The sequence below is a fragment of the Trifolium pratense genome, linkage group LG5 (assembly GCF_020283565.1).
Source record: "Trifolium pratense cultivar HEN17-A07 linkage group LG5, ARS_RC_1.1, whole genome shotgun sequence".
In the NCBI taxonomy this organism is placed as follows: Eukaryota; Viridiplantae; Streptophyta; class Magnoliopsida; order Fabales; family Fabaceae; genus Trifolium; species Trifolium pratense.
The window spans coordinates 20,925,090-20,945,685 of record NC_060063.1 but is presented as its reverse complement, the minus strand read 5'-3'; the positions used below and the strand labels follow the sequence as shown (position 1 = coordinate 20,945,685).

The 20,596-nt window shown below is 34.9% G+C and overlaps 2 protein-coding genes and 1 long non-coding RNA gene across 13 annotated transcripts; 2 read left to right on the top strand and 1 right to left on the bottom strand.

Moving 5' to 3' along the window:
- Positions 1-2,076: 2,076 nt before the first annotated feature.
- LOC123883971 (probable polygalacturonase) lies at positions 2,077-14,881 on the bottom strand. Its single transcript, XM_045932938.1, has 5 exons — positions 14,094-14,881; positions 13,233-13,353; positions 12,135-12,383; positions 3,275-3,428; positions 2,077-3,110 (listed from the first exon to the last, which is right to left on the bottom strand). The coding sequence occupies exons 1-5, from the start codon at positions 14,472-14,474 to the stop codon at positions 2,585-2,587; spliced, it is 1,431 nt and encodes a 476-aa protein (XP_045788894.1). The 5' UTR covers positions 14,475-14,881; the 3' UTR covers positions 2,077-2,584.
- On the top strand, positions 4,294-11,930 carry LOC123883972. 11 transcript variants are annotated; one of them, XR_006800585.1, is made up of 4 exons: positions 4,294-4,728; positions 4,855-5,377; positions 6,303-10,781; positions 11,707-11,930. It is a non-coding gene; the product is annotated as an uncharacterized LOC123883972 (long non-coding RNA). The 11 variants fall into 11 exon arrangements; XR_006800576.1 differs by having other exon boundaries at positions 4,294-4,982; positions 5,077-5,377; XR_006800584.1 differs by having other exon boundaries at positions 4,294-5,377; positions 6,303-10,132; positions 10,259-10,781.
- A 1,237-nt stretch (positions 14,882-16,118) lies between the features above and the next one.
- On the top strand, positions 16,119-19,392 carry LOC123883970 (photosystem I chlorophyll a/b-binding protein 6, chloroplastic). Its single transcript, XM_045932937.1, has 5 exons — positions 16,119-16,494; positions 16,585-16,773; positions 17,534-17,571; positions 17,797-18,311; positions 19,111-19,392. Exons 1-5 carry the CDS (start codon positions 16,448-16,450, stop codon positions 19,126-19,128), a joined length of 807 nt encoding a protein of 268 aa, XP_045788893.1. The 5' UTR covers positions 16,119-16,447; the 3' UTR covers positions 19,129-19,392.
- Positions 19,393-20,596: the final 1,204 nt, after the last annotated feature.

The window sequence follows — 20,596 nt, the reverse complement described above, 5'->3', positions numbered from 1 at the left end:
AACCTTCTTATCCCCCTCAACCTCCCCAGAACCTGATCCATTTTCAGTTGCTTCCTCCAAATCCTTGTGCATTCCAGAACCTTCACTGGTCTCGTCATTTGAGTTGTTCCCCATAATCAAGTTAACATCCCCAGCATTTTGAACAACTTCAGTATCAACATTTTCCTCTGGAACTGAGTTCTGCATTTCAACATCTTCCTCTTGGACGGAGTTCACATCCATCTGAATTTCGCCGCAAGAATCATCATTCACCTGTTGAGGTAGAACATCTTCACCAAACTTGCAGGCATTTTCCACTTTCCCCTCATCACAATTTCCCATACCATCTTCATTTTTCTGTGATTGAACATCTTCAGTATCAACGTTTTCCTCTTGGACGAAGTTCACGTCCATCTGAATTTCTCCGCAAGAATCATCATTCACCTGGTCACCATCAACACCATTACTTTCAGGTAGAACATCATCACCAAACTTGAAGGCATTTTCCACTTTCTCTTCATCACAATTTCCCATACCATCTTCATCTTCCTGTGATTGAATACCTGAACAACTCCCCAAAGAATCATGAAACCCTAATTTCAATTTTTTCAACGGACTCTCACCTAAATCAGAAACCCCCTTGTCCAAAACCCTAAATCCATTAGAACGATTCTCAGTAACAGAATCCTGAGAAAACCCTAACTCAGAATCCTTTCCAAAATCCACGAACTCCGAACTATCGGACAACCCAGCCAACTCAACGAACGCCTGAGATCCAGCGTCAAGATCAACGGCCTGATTGACCGTACAAGGAGGAACATCAACGTCGGAAGACGGAAGCAAAGACTCCTCCGGTGGAGTGTGAAAAACGTCTTGGGGAGCTTCTTGGGTATCAGGAGGAGAGAGCATGACGACGGGAGTGGAGGAGATTGGGATATCGGCGTCAACTTGCGATGCCATTTCACGGTGGTTGTTTGGTGAGGTGTGAGTGTTTCCGATGAAGGGGGTGAGTGAGTGTTGTGTAAAAGCCTTTTCTTATGCTATATTGGGTTTAGTGTCCGTTCATTTTTCTTATTTAATTTTCGAAAAATGTCCTCTTTTTTTAGAGGGAAAAATGTCCTTTTTTTCATTTGAGGGGGGAAAATCAGAAAATGTCTTGTTTAATTATTTTTGTGAATTTTCTATGTTTGTAAGATTATTTTTTATGGCTTGGACCAAGGACATGTGACTTTTTTTTTATTACATGAGAAAAAAAAAGAAGCAAAAAAAAAAAGGTGACTTTGTCACTATTGTAGAAATGAAAAAAAAAATTGTATTTAATTTTTATTTTTCTTTCTTATTCAAAGTTTAAAATTTCATAGCTTTTGATAAATGTTTTTATTGAGAGTTGTTGTAGTAACTCGAATAATTATACTCCCTCGATGACTTATTTGATTATTTTACACAGATGTGTGTGAGAATGTGATTTTTTTTTTTGTTCATGATTTTTATTTAATTGTCCTTAAAATAATTAGCAACTTACTTAAAAGTCGTAAAATAGTAATAATTAAAAAATATTGAAAATTGAATTAGTCAATTCGGAAATCTTTTTATTCTATTCGAATCATAGAGTATAATATAGTAAGCCTCATGAGCCAAAAATACCGTTAGAAACATGAGCATAATGTGGATATGGATATTATGAAAAAAAGGTTGGAAAATTTTAATATTCAGTAGGATGGAATTGTTGCTGAGAACCATGGGATCAAAATAATTTTGTAGCTTAAGAGATTCCTATCAATCTTTGATCCTCGGAAGAACTGTGGGTTGATTCCCATTTTGCCCCTACAAATTGGTCCACCACACTCACACACTAGCTAAATAACAAGATAGAATAATGTATAAGTGAGGTACACCTTGTGTGGTAGGATAATTTTGTAAAATCACTTATACTTTCTTTTTTCTATACAAAATTAACTGCATTTCTTAATTTGTGTGAAATTGCGAAAACAACATATAATTTGAGCCAGGCGGAGTAGTTTTTTATTTTTATTTTTGACAATAAGGCAGGCGGAGTAGTTAACAAGGTAGAACTAGTGTCTAAGAAATAACATCGGATTACAAAACAAAATAGCTCTCAATTATAGACCGAGGTTACATAATTCTCTTATCCTGTGCACCAAACGGGCCCTAACAGTGTCATGTCTGTCTGGTACCCGTGATATCAGTATCTGTATTTCATAACAATTTGTGCATTTGTGAAATTCTGACAAATTTATGTAAGCAACTGAAAAAGTTTTCTATATACAACTCATCACCTAAAGAAAACTATGGAAAATGAAATTACCAACAAAAATGGCATGACTTGACTGTTCCATCCCCTGACAAAAATGATCATACAAAAACAATCCGACATAAACTGAGGGGATTTAGATTTGCTGCTGTAGTATTATCACGAGGTTACACGCAGTAATTGATCTCGTTCATCGATTTAAGATCGGATGGTGCAGATTATATATGTATAAAACAATCACAACCATTCATTAACAACGGACGGTTGAGGCTGTAACTACATTGCCGCAGTTACAGCAGAATGATGGAACAGAAGCTAGGAGTTTGATATACCTCAAATTTCATAATCTATATTTGTTATATTCTGTGACACAGCCTGGTTAACCAACTCTCCTTGCTCATTATACTGATCAAAATTCAGACACGGTTTCGGAAAAATGGTCCCTATTACTCGACCTTCCACAAAGGCACACTGAAAGATATGCTTCTTTTTGTATGTTATTCCAACATTCATATCTTGGAAAGTCACATTTCTAACTGGAATCTCTTTGCTGCCTTCAATACGTACCGGTACGCGAACTCCATCACCGCGGATATTGGCGAAACTTATGTCTCTGAGAATTGGAAGTGCTGAAGGGTCATAACCGTCGTCAGGGTGTTCGTTGTAATCGGTTTTGATAACAATTCCAACACGGACATTATGGAAAGTTAGATTCCGGTAAGTTATTTGGCGAACATATCCTCCTCTACCTGGTGCGGTTTTGATCCTGATAGCGCGTCTAGATTCCCATACAAGAATGTTCTCGATGGTGACATTAGATACTCCACCGGACATTTCACTTCCTATTGAGATACCAGCACTGTTGCATTTCACACAAAGAACAATATGCAGATTCAGAATAATCGAATGCCGAATTATTGTGTTTCATAATGATTAAGAATTTTTTTCAATATACACATCAAGAACAAGATGGATAAAGGGATGCAATAAGTACATTGAGTTTGAGTTAGAAATTAACTTAACCTGACATTAGAACGAACGACGAGGTTTCGGATTATTATATTCTTAGAAGGCTTTCCATAAGCAATTCCATATTGATCCCATCCACTTTTTATTGCAATTGCATCATCCCCGACACTTATGTAACAATCCTCTATCAGCATATCCTCACAAGAATCTGTTCATATCATACAAACTAAGGCTTGTTCAAATTCTTCACACGACAAACTAAGACAAATGAAAATTTTAGTAGAAGAATAATCAAATAGGGATTCCTTCAGATTTTATCCAGAGAGCAGTCCATGTAACACTTAGTAATGATAATGACCTGAACTAGTGTGGAATAGGATACTATTCAAGGTGAAAGTATGTGTGCCGGCTCAAGACTATTTTATTGACAGGGTTATACCGAAATGTAAATTAACAAAGTAAAGATAACATTATCTTGATAGCTCTTTTCAAGATGACGAAGTTGATTTACTTCGCACACACTAGACCAACATAACATGTGCAGTTAAAGTTACGAATCATTTCATGCAAAGCAAAGTGTAGTTACTATCCTATAAAATTATTTTTCGACAATAAAATGGTTATTAGTATTACTTACTATCCTACTCTGCATGATAGGACAAAACATATTAAGATAAACCGACACTTATCTTATTAAAATTGCAGACAATAAAATGTTTATAAAATTAAATTAAGTGTCATTGAAGTATATTACAATTTTTTTTTAAAATCAAATATTTCATAATATAGACTTAGCCCACCAAAGCCCTCCCCTCCAAACCCCCCCCCCCCCCCCCCCCCCCCCAAAAAAAAACCCTCCCAAACAGACCCTTGAGGAAAATTGGATAGAGAATTGATAAAAACTGCATACATCCCTTCTAGGCGCCAGTTTGCAGGTGTGTTAACAAAGGGTTTGCCAACAAAACGATTCGGTAAAATTACTTGCAAGCTACAATTAATAGATATTCATTACAGGACCAATCTTCCAATATATAGTCCACTATAGAACCATACTATAAGACCTACTTTGTAACAACCTAACCCTAGTTAGTAATAATAGTGTTAATAAGAAACTCAATTTAGTAATAATAGTGTTAATAAGAAACTCAATTTGGTGAGTGTCATTTTAGTAAATTTAGGAATTGTATGAAATGCACATGTTTATATAAGAGCACCCATAGTGAGAGAAACCAAAGTCTGTCCTTTTCAATTCTTTCTCTGCTTCGTTGACAGCACAACACACCAATTCCATCTTCCATTCTTCAAGTTCACTCATCCAAACATGCATGTGGGTTAAACTCCATCATAGCCTTATTTTGAATCAAATGGAAACAAGTTCAAAGAGTAAAACAATCTCTCTTCTCACCTTGGCCGAACCAAAGCCTCCATCTTAAATTCCAACCCATTTCATGATTAGATCTAAAACTTCTACCAACGAAGGCTATGGGAGAAATTTCTAGTGATTCAAGGTAAGTATAAGCAAGGTAAGAGCCATAAATCCTATTTTCTTCCTTCTATTCAAGTTAAATCTCAAAACCCCAATCTTTATGCCTTCTCTTTTGGTTGGTGCATGTGACAAATTGAGTAACCACAAGTTGATGGAAGATAAGGGAAATCAAGTTGAGAGCCTCGTGTGAATCAATTTTAAGAACAAGGTAGTTTTTGAAAAGGTTGGAGGAGCTTGGGTCAAACCCGTATTCTAGAACAGGGCTCTACTAAAACGGTAACTGCTCCTTCTGTGTAACTCTGATGTAAATTCCGCTTGATGATATGGAAAGCTAACAAAATTCCCTTCGATTTGAGTACACACTTCGTAGGTTTTAGCTTAATATTGAAGTCTATAGACGAGATTGAAGTTAGGGTACTGTTGCTGCAAATTGTTCAGAAAACTGGATGCGAGTTTAGTGTGTTGCAGCTGTAAATTTCGTCTTTTGACGAGTCCGGGAGCTGTCGATGACATTTCACAGTAAAGGGTTTCAATGACAAAGTTCAAAGTTGGAAATAAAACTACAGACTAGGATCAAATCAAAGAATGAGCTTGTTGGAGAGAACTAAAAGTGGGAGCTTGGTACTATCGTTGTGATGCTCAATTGTTGAGAAAGCTTCCAATTTTAAAAGGTGGGTTCCCTTAGAGCCTTAAACTCTAGTTAGTTTTAGCTCAATTAGTTTCCCCAAAATTTATGCATTACAACATTAGTTTAGATATGATAATAGTATCCCCAAATTATGAATTGTGCATGATCACATAAGTTTAGGATCAATTAGTGTATGAGAGGAGCTTAATCCCAAAGCTTCTCTCCATTTTAATCATGTAATATATGTTGCATTATTCATGGCTAGAGAGAAAAGGGATTTGTGGTGAGAAGTTTTGTAAAAATGGTGAAAAACATGAAAACAGAATACTGAACTGATAATCTCGCTAAGCGACGTACTTCTCGCTAATCAAGGATATCAGCTCAGAATTCTGCAGAATTTGAAAACAGGAATTGTATTACTCTTTTGATTCCCCAATCTTTCTAGATGATTTTCTGTGAATAATGTAGGCATAATCCTTAATTAAAATGTTAATTACACATTAAGTTATGATAATCAGGAAATCAGGACAAGTTAGTTACCCAAGGAGGGAATTCATGGGCAGGATAACAATCAGGATAGTTAAGTTATGTTAAGGAAGTCAGTCAATCATGGTGGTTACTTATGTACCACGTTATGGGATTCGAGGAATCCAATCATGTTACGATTGTGAGCTTCATGCCGTGTCGATGCGTATAATCATCGATGACGGATATGTCAGGCCTCTGAGATCGGCTCACCTCAGAGTGTCTTAGTTATGTTAAAATGAACAAGATAATTAATCTGTGTTACACCTTTATATTATTATGTTTATGAAATCATGTTATGAAATTATGTTAGAGACTGACAATCAGGATCAAGGAACTTTTAGTTCATCAGTTGCCCCCGGTGTAAACACCAATAGTAACTGGGTAGTAGGAATCCACTGAGACGAAGTGACTGTTCTCATCCCCCACTTATTTGATTTCAGATAAACAGATTGATCGAGATATCATGGTCTGCAAGCATGGAGTTCAGATACTTGGATTATGCTAGTTGAGCTGACGTCATGTTGTCTTATATTTTGTATAAGATTTAGTTTCTTTATGTTTTTAGTTGTTAGCTCAATTTAGTATTAATCTCTTGGATTTTGTAATCCTATTTATTTATTTCAGACGATATGTAATGAAAATTTAGTGTTTCCCGATTCAATTATGTACACTCTTGTTGATATTCTAGATAAATTGACATGAGGTGTTATAATTGGTATCAGAGCCTGGTTGATTCAGTATCGGACCATGCCGCGGATCATTAAAATTCAATCCAAAGTAGTACGGACCCTTTGGAGTCTTGACTGTTTACGCTGAAATCATCGCGTGCTGAGCCCGATCAACTCAGTGTCGTGTATGGTAGGCAGGGTATTACGGCTGAGAACCGAAGTGGACCAAGGAGGTCGAGTAGTATGAACGGAGGTCGTTAGAAGCGGATATTGTGACTGCAGTAGGTCGACGCCACAAGAGTAAGTTCAGTAACGCCAACAAGTGGCGCGCAGAATTGGGAAAAGTATGTGGCGTAATGCCAGTAGTAAGAGGCATGTCAAGAGATGCACGAACCGAATACGCTCAACTGACAGTAGCATTTATAAGAATGTGGAGAATTTTGGGAATGGAAAATTCAGTATAAAAGTAAGTTTTTGATCGGAGTAGAACCGAGACTGAGTATGGAAGTACGAGGACTGTAAAATTATAGTAGGCCTGATGGGCGCATTAATACAGATGATGAAATTATGAGAACGGCGCGCAGTATATTGAAGTGTTGTACACCAGTAATATCCAACCGGGAAATATGTATTATGTGAAACTAATTACAAGAAGCACCTTAATTCAAATAAGACTTATCAAAAGTTAGTGAATCAACTCTTTCAAATCCGTCAAACCTTCATTTCAACTCGGTAGTTTTTCCCAAGTGACATAGGTCAACTAATTACACTATCGGAGAAAGGCAAACTAGACTTCATGCAATCCCTTAATTTCTAATGTCAGCCTGTTGTTCCATTCTAGTATAATGAGAAACACTAAACGCCCCAGCAAGATAACTTCAGTCTCTCAGTTCGTAACTAGTATCCTAGCCAGACTAGTAGCCACCAAGTTTCATTTAGAGTAACAATTGAAATTTAATTCTAATGCTATCAGTCACCTAAGCCGACATATTAAATGTCATTATCATGTGATTCAGGAACAAGTAGCGCAGTTCAGTTATGACTTCAACAAGTTGACAGTTTATCAGCTAAGTTCTAATGAGAATTAGTCTGACCTAGTTCCAAAGAATAGTCAGTTTAGAGAATCATGGAGTATGAACATTACGTTTCCCGAGCCTATCTAATATCGATATAGAGAGATAAATTTTTCCGGTACTTGAGACCTATCACTTACATTTAGTGTAAGAATTTAATTAAGTTGGGAACTTTCTAAACTCCTTAATATCAGCGAATTAAACGCACATTTAGAGTGTTATCCTTATGTAACTTTGACGAAATATCTTCAGCTTTCTAGCTTTGTTATCAGTAATCAGTTCAGGCCTTTGTAAGTTTGAATTTTTTTGCTTTTGTTTTTGTTTTTGTTAAGAGTAATAAGTTATGATCCTTTTAAGAACTAGTTATTCATGTTGACCTTCAAAGCAGTAACCTTATGTTTAACACCAAGAAAATTCTCCAATCTTTTAGTTTCATTACCGATGAACGGTTCATAACCACAGAAGTCTATTTAGCAATTAGGGGTCACGAGTAATTTAAGTTTAAACTCTCGCTTGTTTGTTAACTAACCTGTCAAGCGGCACGGTTAAGGTACCATGAATGTTGGAAACGTTACTGCAATCAATTCAGTTCACTTTTTTTTTTTATAAGGTCTTACCAACTCAATTCGGATTAAAATCCAAAACCATTCTAAGTTATAAGAATAGTATCAAGATTAGTGCTATGGTGCGAACCTCCCAATTCCATTCGCCGTAACCAATGTAAGCCTGGAAGTGTTAGCCAATGAACATGAGTATTTCTTTGGAAAACCATCGGATATCTTTGTGACTGATTAATTAACATTATCAAGCAACCCAGAGTCGGGCAACTTAATTAGTAGTAGTATCACCATCCGTAACCCAAGACAATTGTGTTTGACCTTTCCGTAACAATCAGTTTATTTCAGCCCACTCTCTATTGCAAGACCACATCAGACAATTCTGTCAAAACCCAAACCTTAATTTAATGAAGTTAAGGACTTGTATCCGAAGGTATAGAATCATAAGCTATGTGACAAGGAAATTTTTAGATCAGTCGGTTTAAATATTCAACGCTTGTACTTTAAGATAACCTCTTAACATCAGCCAACATCTCATGTTTTTGTGTATACGCCAACCAGGCTGGATACCGACCTAATGAAATTTGTTAAGTGATAGAGGATTGACTGTAGATGAGGTCGGTGAAGTGATAAGTTAGACAGTAACCGACTTTCGAAGAATAAACGAATGCTAGGAATTGGTATTATGAGATAGCTGTAAACAGTACTAGTTGACGTATCGCGGACATGTAAGATTATGGTAGAATGTTAAGTATGTGGTGGTGCGTTTGACGTCACGATGTGATGTAAGTATTATTTTGTGATATCTATGGTACAAAAGTAATAACAAAAGAAGTAACAACGGATAAAACAAGACGATGTGTGGCATTGCCCGGAATTTGTAGACCAAGGTTGTAATGACGCAGTCAGAAGATGACTATAAGTAGTTAAGATCAGAGTGCGCAGCAGGTATTGATTGAAAATGTTTTCAACAGATTGGCTTGTAGGCCAACAACTCTTTGAGAGAGGAAAGTTTTATTCCAAGGAATTGGATGTGGAAAACCATAAGATGATTAAAGAACATATAACGAGTAAGTTACATATATGTTCATGTGTGATCCTAGGATTGTTAGTAATGGAGTACCCTTGGGAGTAGGGATTGCGAAGGGAAACGGTTCAACTCAGAAGTTTGACGCGGTGAACTAGCAAGATTAAAAATGTTCTAGTGTTGAAGTGAAGAGTACAGGAAAAGAAAATGTTGCGCCATGAATGGTTGTATTAAGGAAAAATATCGGTAAGAGCCACCTCTAAAAGTTGTATTATGGGCTGAGATTATGAGTTCGATGTCATGAAATGGGAGAGTAGGATTTCCAAAAGTAACATAAGCAACTACTAATGCAATGAAGAGTGATGATTAGTGATCCTTGAACGACGAATTGTGATCGGTTAAGAGGTAAGTTGAGAATTTGGACGAGGATATAGACAAGTTACTTGGTGATGAATGAAGCATTTCTTGAATTTCGCGGACGAAATTCTTTTAAGGGGGGTAGATTGTAACAACCTAACCCTAGTTAGTAATAATAGTGTTAATAAGAAACTCAATTTAGTAATAATAGTGTTAATAAGAAACTCAATTTGGTGAGTGTCATTTTAGTAAATTTAGGAATTGTATGAAATGCACATGTTTATATAAGAGCACCCATAGTGAGAGAAACCAAAGTCTGTCCTTTTCAATTCTTTCTCTGCTTCGTTGACAGCACAACACACCAATTCCATCTTCCATTCTTCAAGTTCACTCATCCAAACATGCATGTGGGTTAAACTCCATCATAGCCTTATTTTGAATCAAATGGAAACAAGTTCAAAGAGTAAAACAATCTCTCTTCTCACCTTGGCCGAACCAAAGCCTCCATCTTAAATTCCAACCCATTTCATGATTAGATCTAAAACTTCTACCAACGAAGGCTATGGGAGAAATTTCTAGTGATTCAAGGTAAGTATAAGCAAGGTAAGAGCCATAAATCCTATTTTCTTCCTTCTATTCAAGTTAAATCTCAAAACCCCAATCTTTATGCCTTCTCTTTTGGTTGGTGCATGTGACAAATTGAGTAACCACAAGTTGATGGAAGATAAGGGAAATCAAGTTGAGAGCCTCGTGTGAATCAATTTTAAGAACAAGGTAGTTTTTGAAAAGGTTGGAGGAGCTTGGGTCAAACCCGTATTCTAGAACAGGGCTCTACTAAAACGGTAACTGCTCCTTCTGTGTAACTCTGATGTAAATTCCGCTTGATGATATGGAAAGCTAACAAAATTCCCTTCGATTTGAGTACACACTTCGTAGGTTTTAGCTTAATATTGAAGTCTATAGACGAGATTGAAGTTAGGGTACTGTTGCTGCAAATTGTTCAGAAAACTGGATGCGAGTTTAGTGTGTTGCAGCTGTAAATTTCGTCTTTTGACGAGTCCGGGAGCTGTCGATGACATTTCACAGTAAAGGGTTTCAATGACAAAGTTCAAAGTTGGAAATAAAACTACAGACTAGGATCAAATCAAAGAATGAGCTTGTTGGAGAGAACTAAAAGTGGGAGCTTGGTACTATCGTTGTGATGCTCAATTGTTGAGAAAGCTTCCAATTTTAAAAGGTGGGTTCCCTTAGAGCCTTAAACTCTAGTTAGTTTTAGCTCAATTAGTTTCCCCAAAATTTATGCATTACAACATTAGTTTAGATATGATAATAGTATCCCCAAATTATGAATTGTGCATGATCACATAAGTTTAGGATCAATTAGTGTATGAGAGGAGCTTAATCCCAAAGCTTCTCTCCATTTTAATCATGTAATATATGTTGCATTATTCATGGCTAGAGAGAAAAGGGATTTGTGGTGAGAAGTTTTGTAAAAATGGTGAAAAACATGAAAACAGAATACTGAACTGATAATCTCGCTAAGCGACGTACTTCTCGCTAATCAAGGATATCAGCTCAGAATTCTGCAGAATTTGAAAACAGGAATTGTATTACTCTTTTGATTCCCCAATCTTTCTAGATGATTTTCTGTGAATAATGTAGGCATAATCCTTAATTAAAATGTTAATTACACATTAAGTTATGATAATCAGGAAATCAGGACAAGTTAGTTACCCAAGGAGGGAATTCATGGGCAGGATAACAATCAGGATAGTTAAGTTATGTTAAGGAAGTCAGTCAATCATGGTGGTTACTTATGTACCACGTTATGGGATTCGAGGAATCCAATCATGTTACGATTGTGAGCTTCATGCCGTGTCGATGCGTATAATCATCGATGACGGATATGTCAGGCCTCTGAGATCGGCTCACCTCAGAGTGTCTTAGTTATGTTAAAATGAACAAGATAATTAATCTGTGTTACACCTTTATATTATTATGTTTATGAAATCATGTTATGAAATTATGTTAGAGACTGACAATCAGGATCAAGGAACTTTTAGTTCATCAGTTGCCCCCGGTGTAAACACCAATAGTAACTGGGTAGTAGGAATCCACTGAGACGAAGTGACTGTTCTCATCCCCCACTTATTTGATTTCAGATAAACAGATTGATCGAGATATCATGGTCTGCAAGCATGGAGTTCAGATACTTGGATTATGCTAGTTGAGCTGACGTCATGTTGTCTTATATTTTGTATAAGATTTAGTTTCTTTATGTTTTTAGTTGTTAGCTCAATTTAGTATTAATCTCTTGGATTTTGTAATCCTATTTATTTATTTCAGACGATATGTAATGAAAATTTAGTGTTTCCCGATTCAATTATGTACACTCTTGTTGATATTCTAGATAAATTGACATGAGGTGTTATATACTTTCTGACTTATTTTTCATGCAATAACCTCGATAAAGATGAAACTATCCTCCCCTTTCATGACCATCTAGTAAATAGTAACTGGATATAAAAACAACCGGCAGATCATATATTAGACATGAAATTACTCATAGTAATACGAAAAAGATACTTACCAGGATCTATGCCATCAGTATTTGGAGCATGATATACAGGAGCCAATATTGTAACATTTTTTATTGTAACGTTTTTGCAGTCATATGGATGAAGAGTCCAAAAGGGAGAGTCGCGTAGAGTAATATTTGAGATCACAATGTCACTAGAATACATGAGTTGAACAAGTGGCCCCCTTGTGTGGTTGAGAAGCTTATGGAGATATTTTGTCCACCATGTTTGTCCCTGTCCATTTATGGTTCCATTATGTCCTGTCAATTACGAGAATAGATAGAATCAGAGAAACTTAGAGATTATAAGTTAAACAAAGAAAAGTTAGAGACCTAGTACTGTAGTAGCCTATTTTATTTATCGTGGTCATGGTTGACTCATAATTAAATTTGACAGCATGCTGTTCGAGATCCTAAAATTGAAGGGATCAAGAGACAATCTGTTTTCCTAAAATCTAAGGGATCAAAAGACTTCATCGAGCATACATCAACATTCGATACTTATTAAGGGAGTGTTTGGAAGAACTTTTAGACTTATCTTATGATATAGCCATAAGCACTTGTTTAAGTATTGGCAAGAACATATGGCCATAAACTAATTTCAGCTTTTTTTTATAAGTTCCCCGAGACAGCTTACAGAACAAACTTATACATAAATACCACACGAAACTCGTTTGCAAAATCCCCTCTTGATTGTAGAAACTGTTAAGACAGAATTCCCCACTTGATAACTGCTTATTAAGTAAGTATTTAATTTAAGTATTTACCCAAACATCCCTTAAGTAAAGACCTAGGGCCTGTTCAGATAAACACCTTAATTAAGAGCTATATGAAAATTGCTTATATTATAAGCATTTATGTATAAGCTATTTCTATCGTCAAAGAGAAAATATGGTCAAATTATTTTCATATAACATATAAGCTGTTTTCATCAATATCCTAGAGCGCTTATCAACGTTAGCTGAAAATATCTTATGCACATGTCGTAAGCTACTGTTCCGTCACCTTGTCAAGTGCTTATGTTAGTACTCAGTAGATAAGCCTAGATAAGCTAGTCATAAGTCAATCTAAGTAAAATCCTAATCACGAACAATGAATAAAATTCCTCACCTGTTATTACAACATCTTTAAGATGTTGACCGTGAATCAAACTGCCATACCGTGGTCCAGGATGCTCCCTACCATGCCCATATGAAGGCAATGCAGGCATCAATGGCCAATAATTTTCATCCTATAGATCAACACAAGATAGCACACAACATAAGCAAACGTTTCAAACTTACATCAACCATCCTATATATGCACATAACAAACAACAAAATGAAATTCAATAAATCTCAATTAATGGTTATAAATTATAATTGTTCACTTTTTCCACCGCGACATGTTGAGGAGTATGGAGAGGATTGGGAGCGACAACATGCTAATGACCTCGACCCAAATTGAATGACTCTATCACATTGTCAGAAAGACTTTCCATACAAAGATCCATTATATATGAATCAAATCCCACTCTCCCATCAAGCCAAACTACTGCCCTGATACCACTTGTAAAAGTATGACGAGCACTAAGAGAAACAACATAAAGACTAATCACTAATGACCAAGACCCCTAAGAGAGCTGGACTACACATCTCCACCATAAATCTTAAGGCATTGAGTATTGGATCACATCCTATAAGCACCAACACATACATGGACACCGGAAACATCACAAACACTAAAATTATATAATTCAATGTAATCATATGTGCCCCAACGCGTGTCCGACACTGTGACACGTCTAATCCGAGGAATGTTTGTGTCATAGATCACATCTTTTTTATGTATCCTCGTTTGACTAATTCTTAATTAATGTAGTTATAACCAATCACACTTGAATTCCAACACAAAAATTCTAAAAAACAACAAAGTACAAACAAACACAAAAAGCTACAACAACCACATTAGAAACAAAAAAAAAAAACACACCTGAATTGCAAGAATGACAGCATCATGAGCTAGAAAAAGAGTCATATGACTAGTAAGATTAAAAGGTGAAGTAAGCCAAAAACCAGGTGGCACATTCAACTGAGCACCGCCCTTATCTCCAAACTTAGAAATAACAGAAATAGCTTTTTCAAAAGCCATAGTATTAAGAGCAACACCATCACCAACACCACCAAAATCAACCAAATTAAAAACCACAGGTCTCAGCTTCGGTGATTCCCAAACCGGAACCTCCACACCACCCAAAACAAAGAAAGAATTAATCACATTCTTCTGCCACACCAAAAAAACCGAACCAAGTGCTGCAACACATAGAAACACAAAGAAGAAACTTGTACTCTTATGAGAAGAAAACAAAACCATGATTCTTCTTACACCGTTAATGATTTTGATTTGTAAAATGGTTATGTGGGTTTGTTCAAAATTCAATTTTTTTTTATTTGAAATAAGAAAGTGGGTTTTGGGGTATCAATCGAGATTTGGTGAAGATTGAGTGTATTCAAAGGGAAGTTGATGGAAACAATGAAAGAAAGATGTGTACTAGGATGTTGAATTTGTGATGCACGAATTGCAAGCAAAATAAAGGACAATGATGTTGAAAATTTTGATGTTAACAATTTTGCAGATCGCATGTTGTTGTTGGAGTTGGAGTTGTTGTTGTTCATGTTCCGAAGTTTTAACTTTCAACAGAAAGTAATGTTTTTTTTGTTGATCAAATCATACTTACGATATTTATCTTCTATAATAGTACTATATTATTTTCATGTTTTGGTTTTATTAATGCATTAGTTTTCTTTTGTTTAAAAAAAAAATGCATTAGTTTTTTTTATAGAGAAAATGCATTAGTTTTCTTTTTATGTTGTTTATAAATTTTCATGTTTACTCCTATTTGGTTTTATTAATGCATTAGTTTTCTTTTAATGTTGTTTATACATCTAAATTTGTAGTGGTTAGAAAATTTCACTTTCTTTTTTTTAATCTTTTGCTTTTTGGATAAAAGAGATCCCGTAATATAGAACTCGAATTCTCCCCAGTAATTTATCTTAGGAGGAGTCCATTAACCGATTAAAATTTTCATTTTAAAGATTAATAGTAAAATGTTTGGAATCGAATTACATCATATAATATATATATATATATATGGGGATGGATCAAATTACACCGGTGTAACATATATATATATAAACTTACGAACTGATGATATAATCTTTATAGGTATGCCGTATAAAAACCAGATAATTTTAAAGAGTTATGGCTCATTTGGTGTGCCGAATAGGATAGCAACATGATTGTAGAAGAAGTTGGATAACAATAGAATATGATATGATATCTCTACAAAAAAAAAAAATATGATAGTGACAGGATAACCACTATCCTATTATGTATTTGGTGCACACAGGATAAGAAAGCGAGTAACATTATTTTATTTTTGAAAAAATAAGTAATTAAATAATTTTATATAATTGTAAAAAATAAAAATATCATTGACACTACCAAAAAAAAAACAAACTTATGTACCAAAAAGAAATACAAACTTTACCTTGCAAAACAAAAAAAAAACACAAACTTTTCAATTACAATCCAAATTCATTAATGGGTTGGTCATATGTTGATTACTACTTTTTTCTTTTTTTTACGAAAGATGGTTAATATCAATTATTATTAATACATTTTCTAATATTTATTATAATTAAAAAATTATTTTTTAATTAAATTAAGCATCAAATACATTAGTTGTTCAATAAATTTTAAAAGTAAATTATTTCTTATAATACGAACTCGATGGAATGTTATATTTGAAAGTAAAATATTAGTCATCATGAATGACATGGTCCTCATAGGAAGAGAAGACACAGTCATTCATTTGCATTTGGTCATAGTGGTCCATATATGCACATAGATCACTATGACCTTTTTCTAGAAAATAAAATTTCTGTTTTTTTTTTTGGGTGTTAGCCCCCTAGTTTTTAGAGAAAAAGGACCTCATAATTTAAAGTTAAGTGGAGATGTAAGTAAAATCTAACAAAAAAATTGTTCTATTCACAATCAAACTTGGATCTCTTGAACAATTCGTCTTTTGATGGAATTCGATAATCACTTACTTACGTTCAATCGCTTCGTTTAAAAAACAAATGTTGATTCAAGTTTGATTTTGAAGCTCCCACATCAAAGCCACGTGTGAAATTCAAATACTATTGGCCCTTCATTACACTTCTGTTCCACAAACACACAAATATTTCAAAAGTTATCCATCCAAATATAACAGATAAAGTGATAAAACATTTTGTTCCATTTCCAAACTAAGAAATTCAGCTTCATTTGGCCTTTGTCATATCATGGCTTTAGCCATTTCATCCACTTCATTATCAAGTTTTCCAAACAGGTCCAAATCTTTGTATTTAAACAATTTATTATGCTCATTGATTCAAGAGATTAATTCTTATACTTTATAGTTTTTTGTATTTTGATGCAGGGAAATATGTCAAAAGGTTTTCCACCAAGGAACGACAACAACAACCTCATGGTTAAGCAACAGCAACAGAAGAAGAAAACTTACAATTAGAAATGCAAAAAAAGGAGTGTCGGATGTTTGTGTACCACTCCCTCCAGATAGGCCATTGTGGTTTCCTGGTAGTTCACCTCCTGAATGGCTAGATGGCAGGTAAACCACTTTCTTTCAGAATCACGGTTACCCATCGTGATCTTGCAGAAGCTACAAAATGCAGCTTCTGCAAAATTATGGTGAGTCACCATGATACCAAACATAGGTAGTTCTTTGAGTTATAAATACAATTAACTTTGTGTTAATTTTGTTGTGGAAAAATCTCCCTTTTACATCTTTGTTCCATTGGAAATTTTGGAACAGTCAGATATGATTTATTTATTTATTTTATATTTCTGTTTTTACTTTCAATTTTAAAAATGTATTTTGTTTCTTGCATTTTTTTTGTTTCAATTTTACTTTATATTTTCACCCTTTTACATTTTTGTCAGATTTTGGATGTTTAAAGCTATGTAGGGATAGCTTATCTTCTTTCTTAAACTTTAAGTTTAATTCTGTTAAAAAAATAAGTTTAATTTATTAGTAGAAAAGTGAATGTGGCTGTACATACCCTTGCTAGAGAGATTACTACTCCGGTTTTGAATATAAAAAAAAAAATATAACTTTTTAGGTTCATTAAATAAAACATGTATCTCGACTGGTCCAGATACATGCTTTACTCAATGGATCTAGAAAATTGTTTTTTGCTTATATTCAAAACCCGAGGGAGTACATCCTCGACTAGCCCTCACGTTTGAGTCTGTATCTATTTGTATTAGTGACATTATTGACTTAAAAATGCAATGATTCTTCTTTAGTAAGATTTTTTTCTTTCATTAAACAACTTAAGCATAATTTTATAATCTTCTTCCAATTGCAGTCTTCCTGGTGATTTTGGTTTTGACCCTCTTGGATTAGGTATGTCTACTTTTACTAAGCAAATAAAAATATTATTGGATTATGTTACACCAACACTTCATATTGAAACATGTCTGACACCGCAACACTGACACAGTTGATTACATTTAATCAATTTTATTTTCTGAAGATATTACAGATGTCAGTATTAGCGTCATTTCTGCGCATCTTAGCTATTGCTTCACCAACAAGTAATTAATTAACCTATGAAACCTATCCTCGCAGGGTCTGATCCAGAGTTATTAAAATGGTTTGCACAAGCAGAACTAATGCATTCAAGATGGGCAATGTTAGGAGTATCAGGAATCCTCATCCCAGAAATACTCGACAATATGGGTTTCGTAAAAAACTTCTCATGGTATAATGCAGGTTCAGTCCAATATTTCGCAGACCCAACAACACTATTCATTGTTCAACTCGCTTTAATGGGTTGGGTCGAGGGTCGAAGATGGGCTGATATTGTTAATCCAGGTAGCGTTGATATTGAGCCCAAGTTACCAAATCGGCCTAACCCAAAACCAGATGTTGGTTATCCTGGCGGGCTTTGGTTTGATCCTATGCAGTGGGGAAGAGGTTCACCTGAGCCTGTTATGGTTTTGAGGACTAAGGAGATTAAGAATGGAAGACTTGCTATGCTTGCTTTTCTTGGATTTTGTTTTCAAGCTGTTTATACTGGTGGTAGTCCTCTTGAAAATTTGACGGCTCATCTTGCTGATCCCGGTCATGTCAACATTTTCTCGGTAACTAATATTCATTACTTAATCTATTCCGCTATTTTCACTCAGTTTCTTTTGTTCCATTCATATTATCATATATCTGCCTTAAAACGCCATGGCACCGCCATCCTTCACAAATCGGCCATTAGAGTTGTCAAAATTTCTGCCACCACAATATGTCATGGCCGATATTTGACAACACTTGTGACAAGTCTATTTCTATCTGTCATGTTTTGGATTGCGGTTGCTGTTACGCTTCAAACCTTTATATTGAGCGAAAATGTGGTCCATGTGATTAAAATTGCGGCTGTGATTCTGTTGCGTGACCTAAAAGTCTGTTGTTAATTTTCAGCCGTATTGCGGCTGCAGACTGCAATTTAAAATCATGCTATCTATTACTCTTTCTTTGGTACAAATATATTATATATTCTTTTGTATCTAGGTCCTAAATTAATGAAGTTATTAGAGGCCGCGACAAGTTGTGAACCTAAGTCACTCTTGAAAGTTCAATGCTTCAGATGTTGTTGGATTGTGATTGAATATAATCAGTATGTATAAGAGATTTGAGATAATCAATCAACAACTTAATTAGAAAGCTTACAAACATAAATTGAAGTAGCAGTTATGAGAATGAAAAATTCAATTACCTATTTAAATCTCATTAAATAAGTCAATCCAAACAGTCCCCTATTGATATAATTTAAAAATTGATAGTAACATAACATTCTCTCTGAAAAAAACACTCACTCTAATACTCCCTTTCTAACTTGTAGTTTTTCTTTTTGAACATAACAACTCTTGACAGAAGTTTTCAATTATGCAGGCTTTCACTTCAGGGTAGTGCTATGGTTTGGACGAGCATCAAAATGAACCTGCACAATGATGTCCTAGAAATATCCATTATTTACATGTAATTGTGTTTCATAATCTGAGTTTTACAATTGACACAAGATTTTTATACTTTTAAACAAAATGAAAATAGTATTGTGTTTTGTATTGTATGAACCAGGATAATTCTTTTGCATCAGTCAAACAAACCTCAAATGTAATGAAGTTATTAGAGGCTGCGGCAAGTTGCGAACCTAAGTCATTTTTGAAAGTTCAATGTTTCAGATGTTGTTGGATATATTGTTATTGAATATAATCAGTATGTATAAGAGATTTGAGATAATCAATCAACAACTTAATTAGAAAGCTTAAAAACATAAATTGAAGTAGCAGTTATGAACTTATGAGAATGAAAAAATTAATTTCCTATTTGAATCTCATTAAAATTAACCTCCATCCAAAGGGCTAGATAAACTCAGGGAGTCTAGGTCATCACAGCCTTATTTAGGGGCATCAAAGCCTATAAACAAATTTAGGGGCATGGAGCAGGGCAGACCTTAAAACTCAAAGAGCGCTGACAGAGATATTTACGGATTATCACTCCCTTGTAGGGCATGAGTCAACTGCTGAACCAAGCCATTGGCAACTGGCAAGTGTATTGTAACTCCAAAATAGTGTGTATAAATGTGTCGCAAACTCTAATACTCTATACTATAACTATAGAGGTTTAAATTTCATGGGCTCAAATCACTATACCAATTAGAAAGACGAAGAATATCGCGAATTTCTACTTTTAAAGTCGAACAAATGTCATCATTGTAGTTTCAAACTATTTTCATATATCAATCACCTTGAGTCACCTATCAAAATCTTCTATAAAAATATTAAAACTCACCCTTGAAGTATATGCTTACCATGCTCCTTTTGAATTCAACTTGGGTTGGTGCATTGGTATTGACTTGGGACCTGAGAGTGTGCTCCTCTTGAGGTCTGAGGTTCGATTCTCTCTGGCGCCAATTTGGGTGGGCTAATTTAGCTTCTTCAAAAAAAAAAAAAAATCTTATTTGCCTTGATAGATCCTTTCTATGTCAAAATCAGGTTTGCTATCCTCTCGGGCTCTCACACCTTAGATTGATAATGGATGAAAATTTGCTGTAGGAAATAAATACACACAATTATATGCACTTTTCAATCTCGGCCGTCAATATGAAATCAGACGATTGAAATAAAAATTTGTATTTTTCAAGTTGAAACAACCTCAACTGTTATTTTGAGATTGAATAGCTGAAATTGATTATAACGTCTTTCTGTAACGACAGTAAATCTGATTTTTAGATGGACAATGCCATAAAAAGAACCCATGACATGCATGTGACTTGGTCAACACAACAAATCCCAACAACCTATATCAACTCCAAAATTATCGTAACCAACCTCAACTATTTCCATGCAACCTCTATTCTTAGAATCCAACATCAATT

Coding starts and splice junctions, on each gene's coding strand:
- LOC123883971 (XM_045932938.1), bottom strand. CDS start 14,474: ATGGTTTTGTTTTCTTCTCATAAGAGTACAAGTTTCTTCTTTGTGTTT. Junction 13,354..14,093: donor CTGTCATTCTTGCAATTCAG/GTGTGTTTTTTT, acceptor GTTGATCTATAG/GATGAAAATTATTGGCCATT. Junction 3,429..12,134: donor TACTGATGGCATAGATCCTG/GTAAGTATCTTT, acceptor TGATATGAACAG/ATTCTTGTGAGGATATGCTG.
- LOC123883970 (XM_045932937.1), top strand. CDS start 16,448: ATGGCTTTAGCCATTTCATCCACTTCATTATCAAGTTTTCCAAACAG. Junction 16,495..16,584: donor TTATCAAGTTTTCCAAACAG/GTCCAAATCTTT, acceptor ATTTTGATGCAG/GGAAATATGTCAAAAGGTTT. Junction 16,774..17,533: donor CCTGAATGGCTAGATGGCAG/GTAAACCACTTT, acceptor TTCCAATTGCAG/TCTTCCTGGTGATTTTGGTT.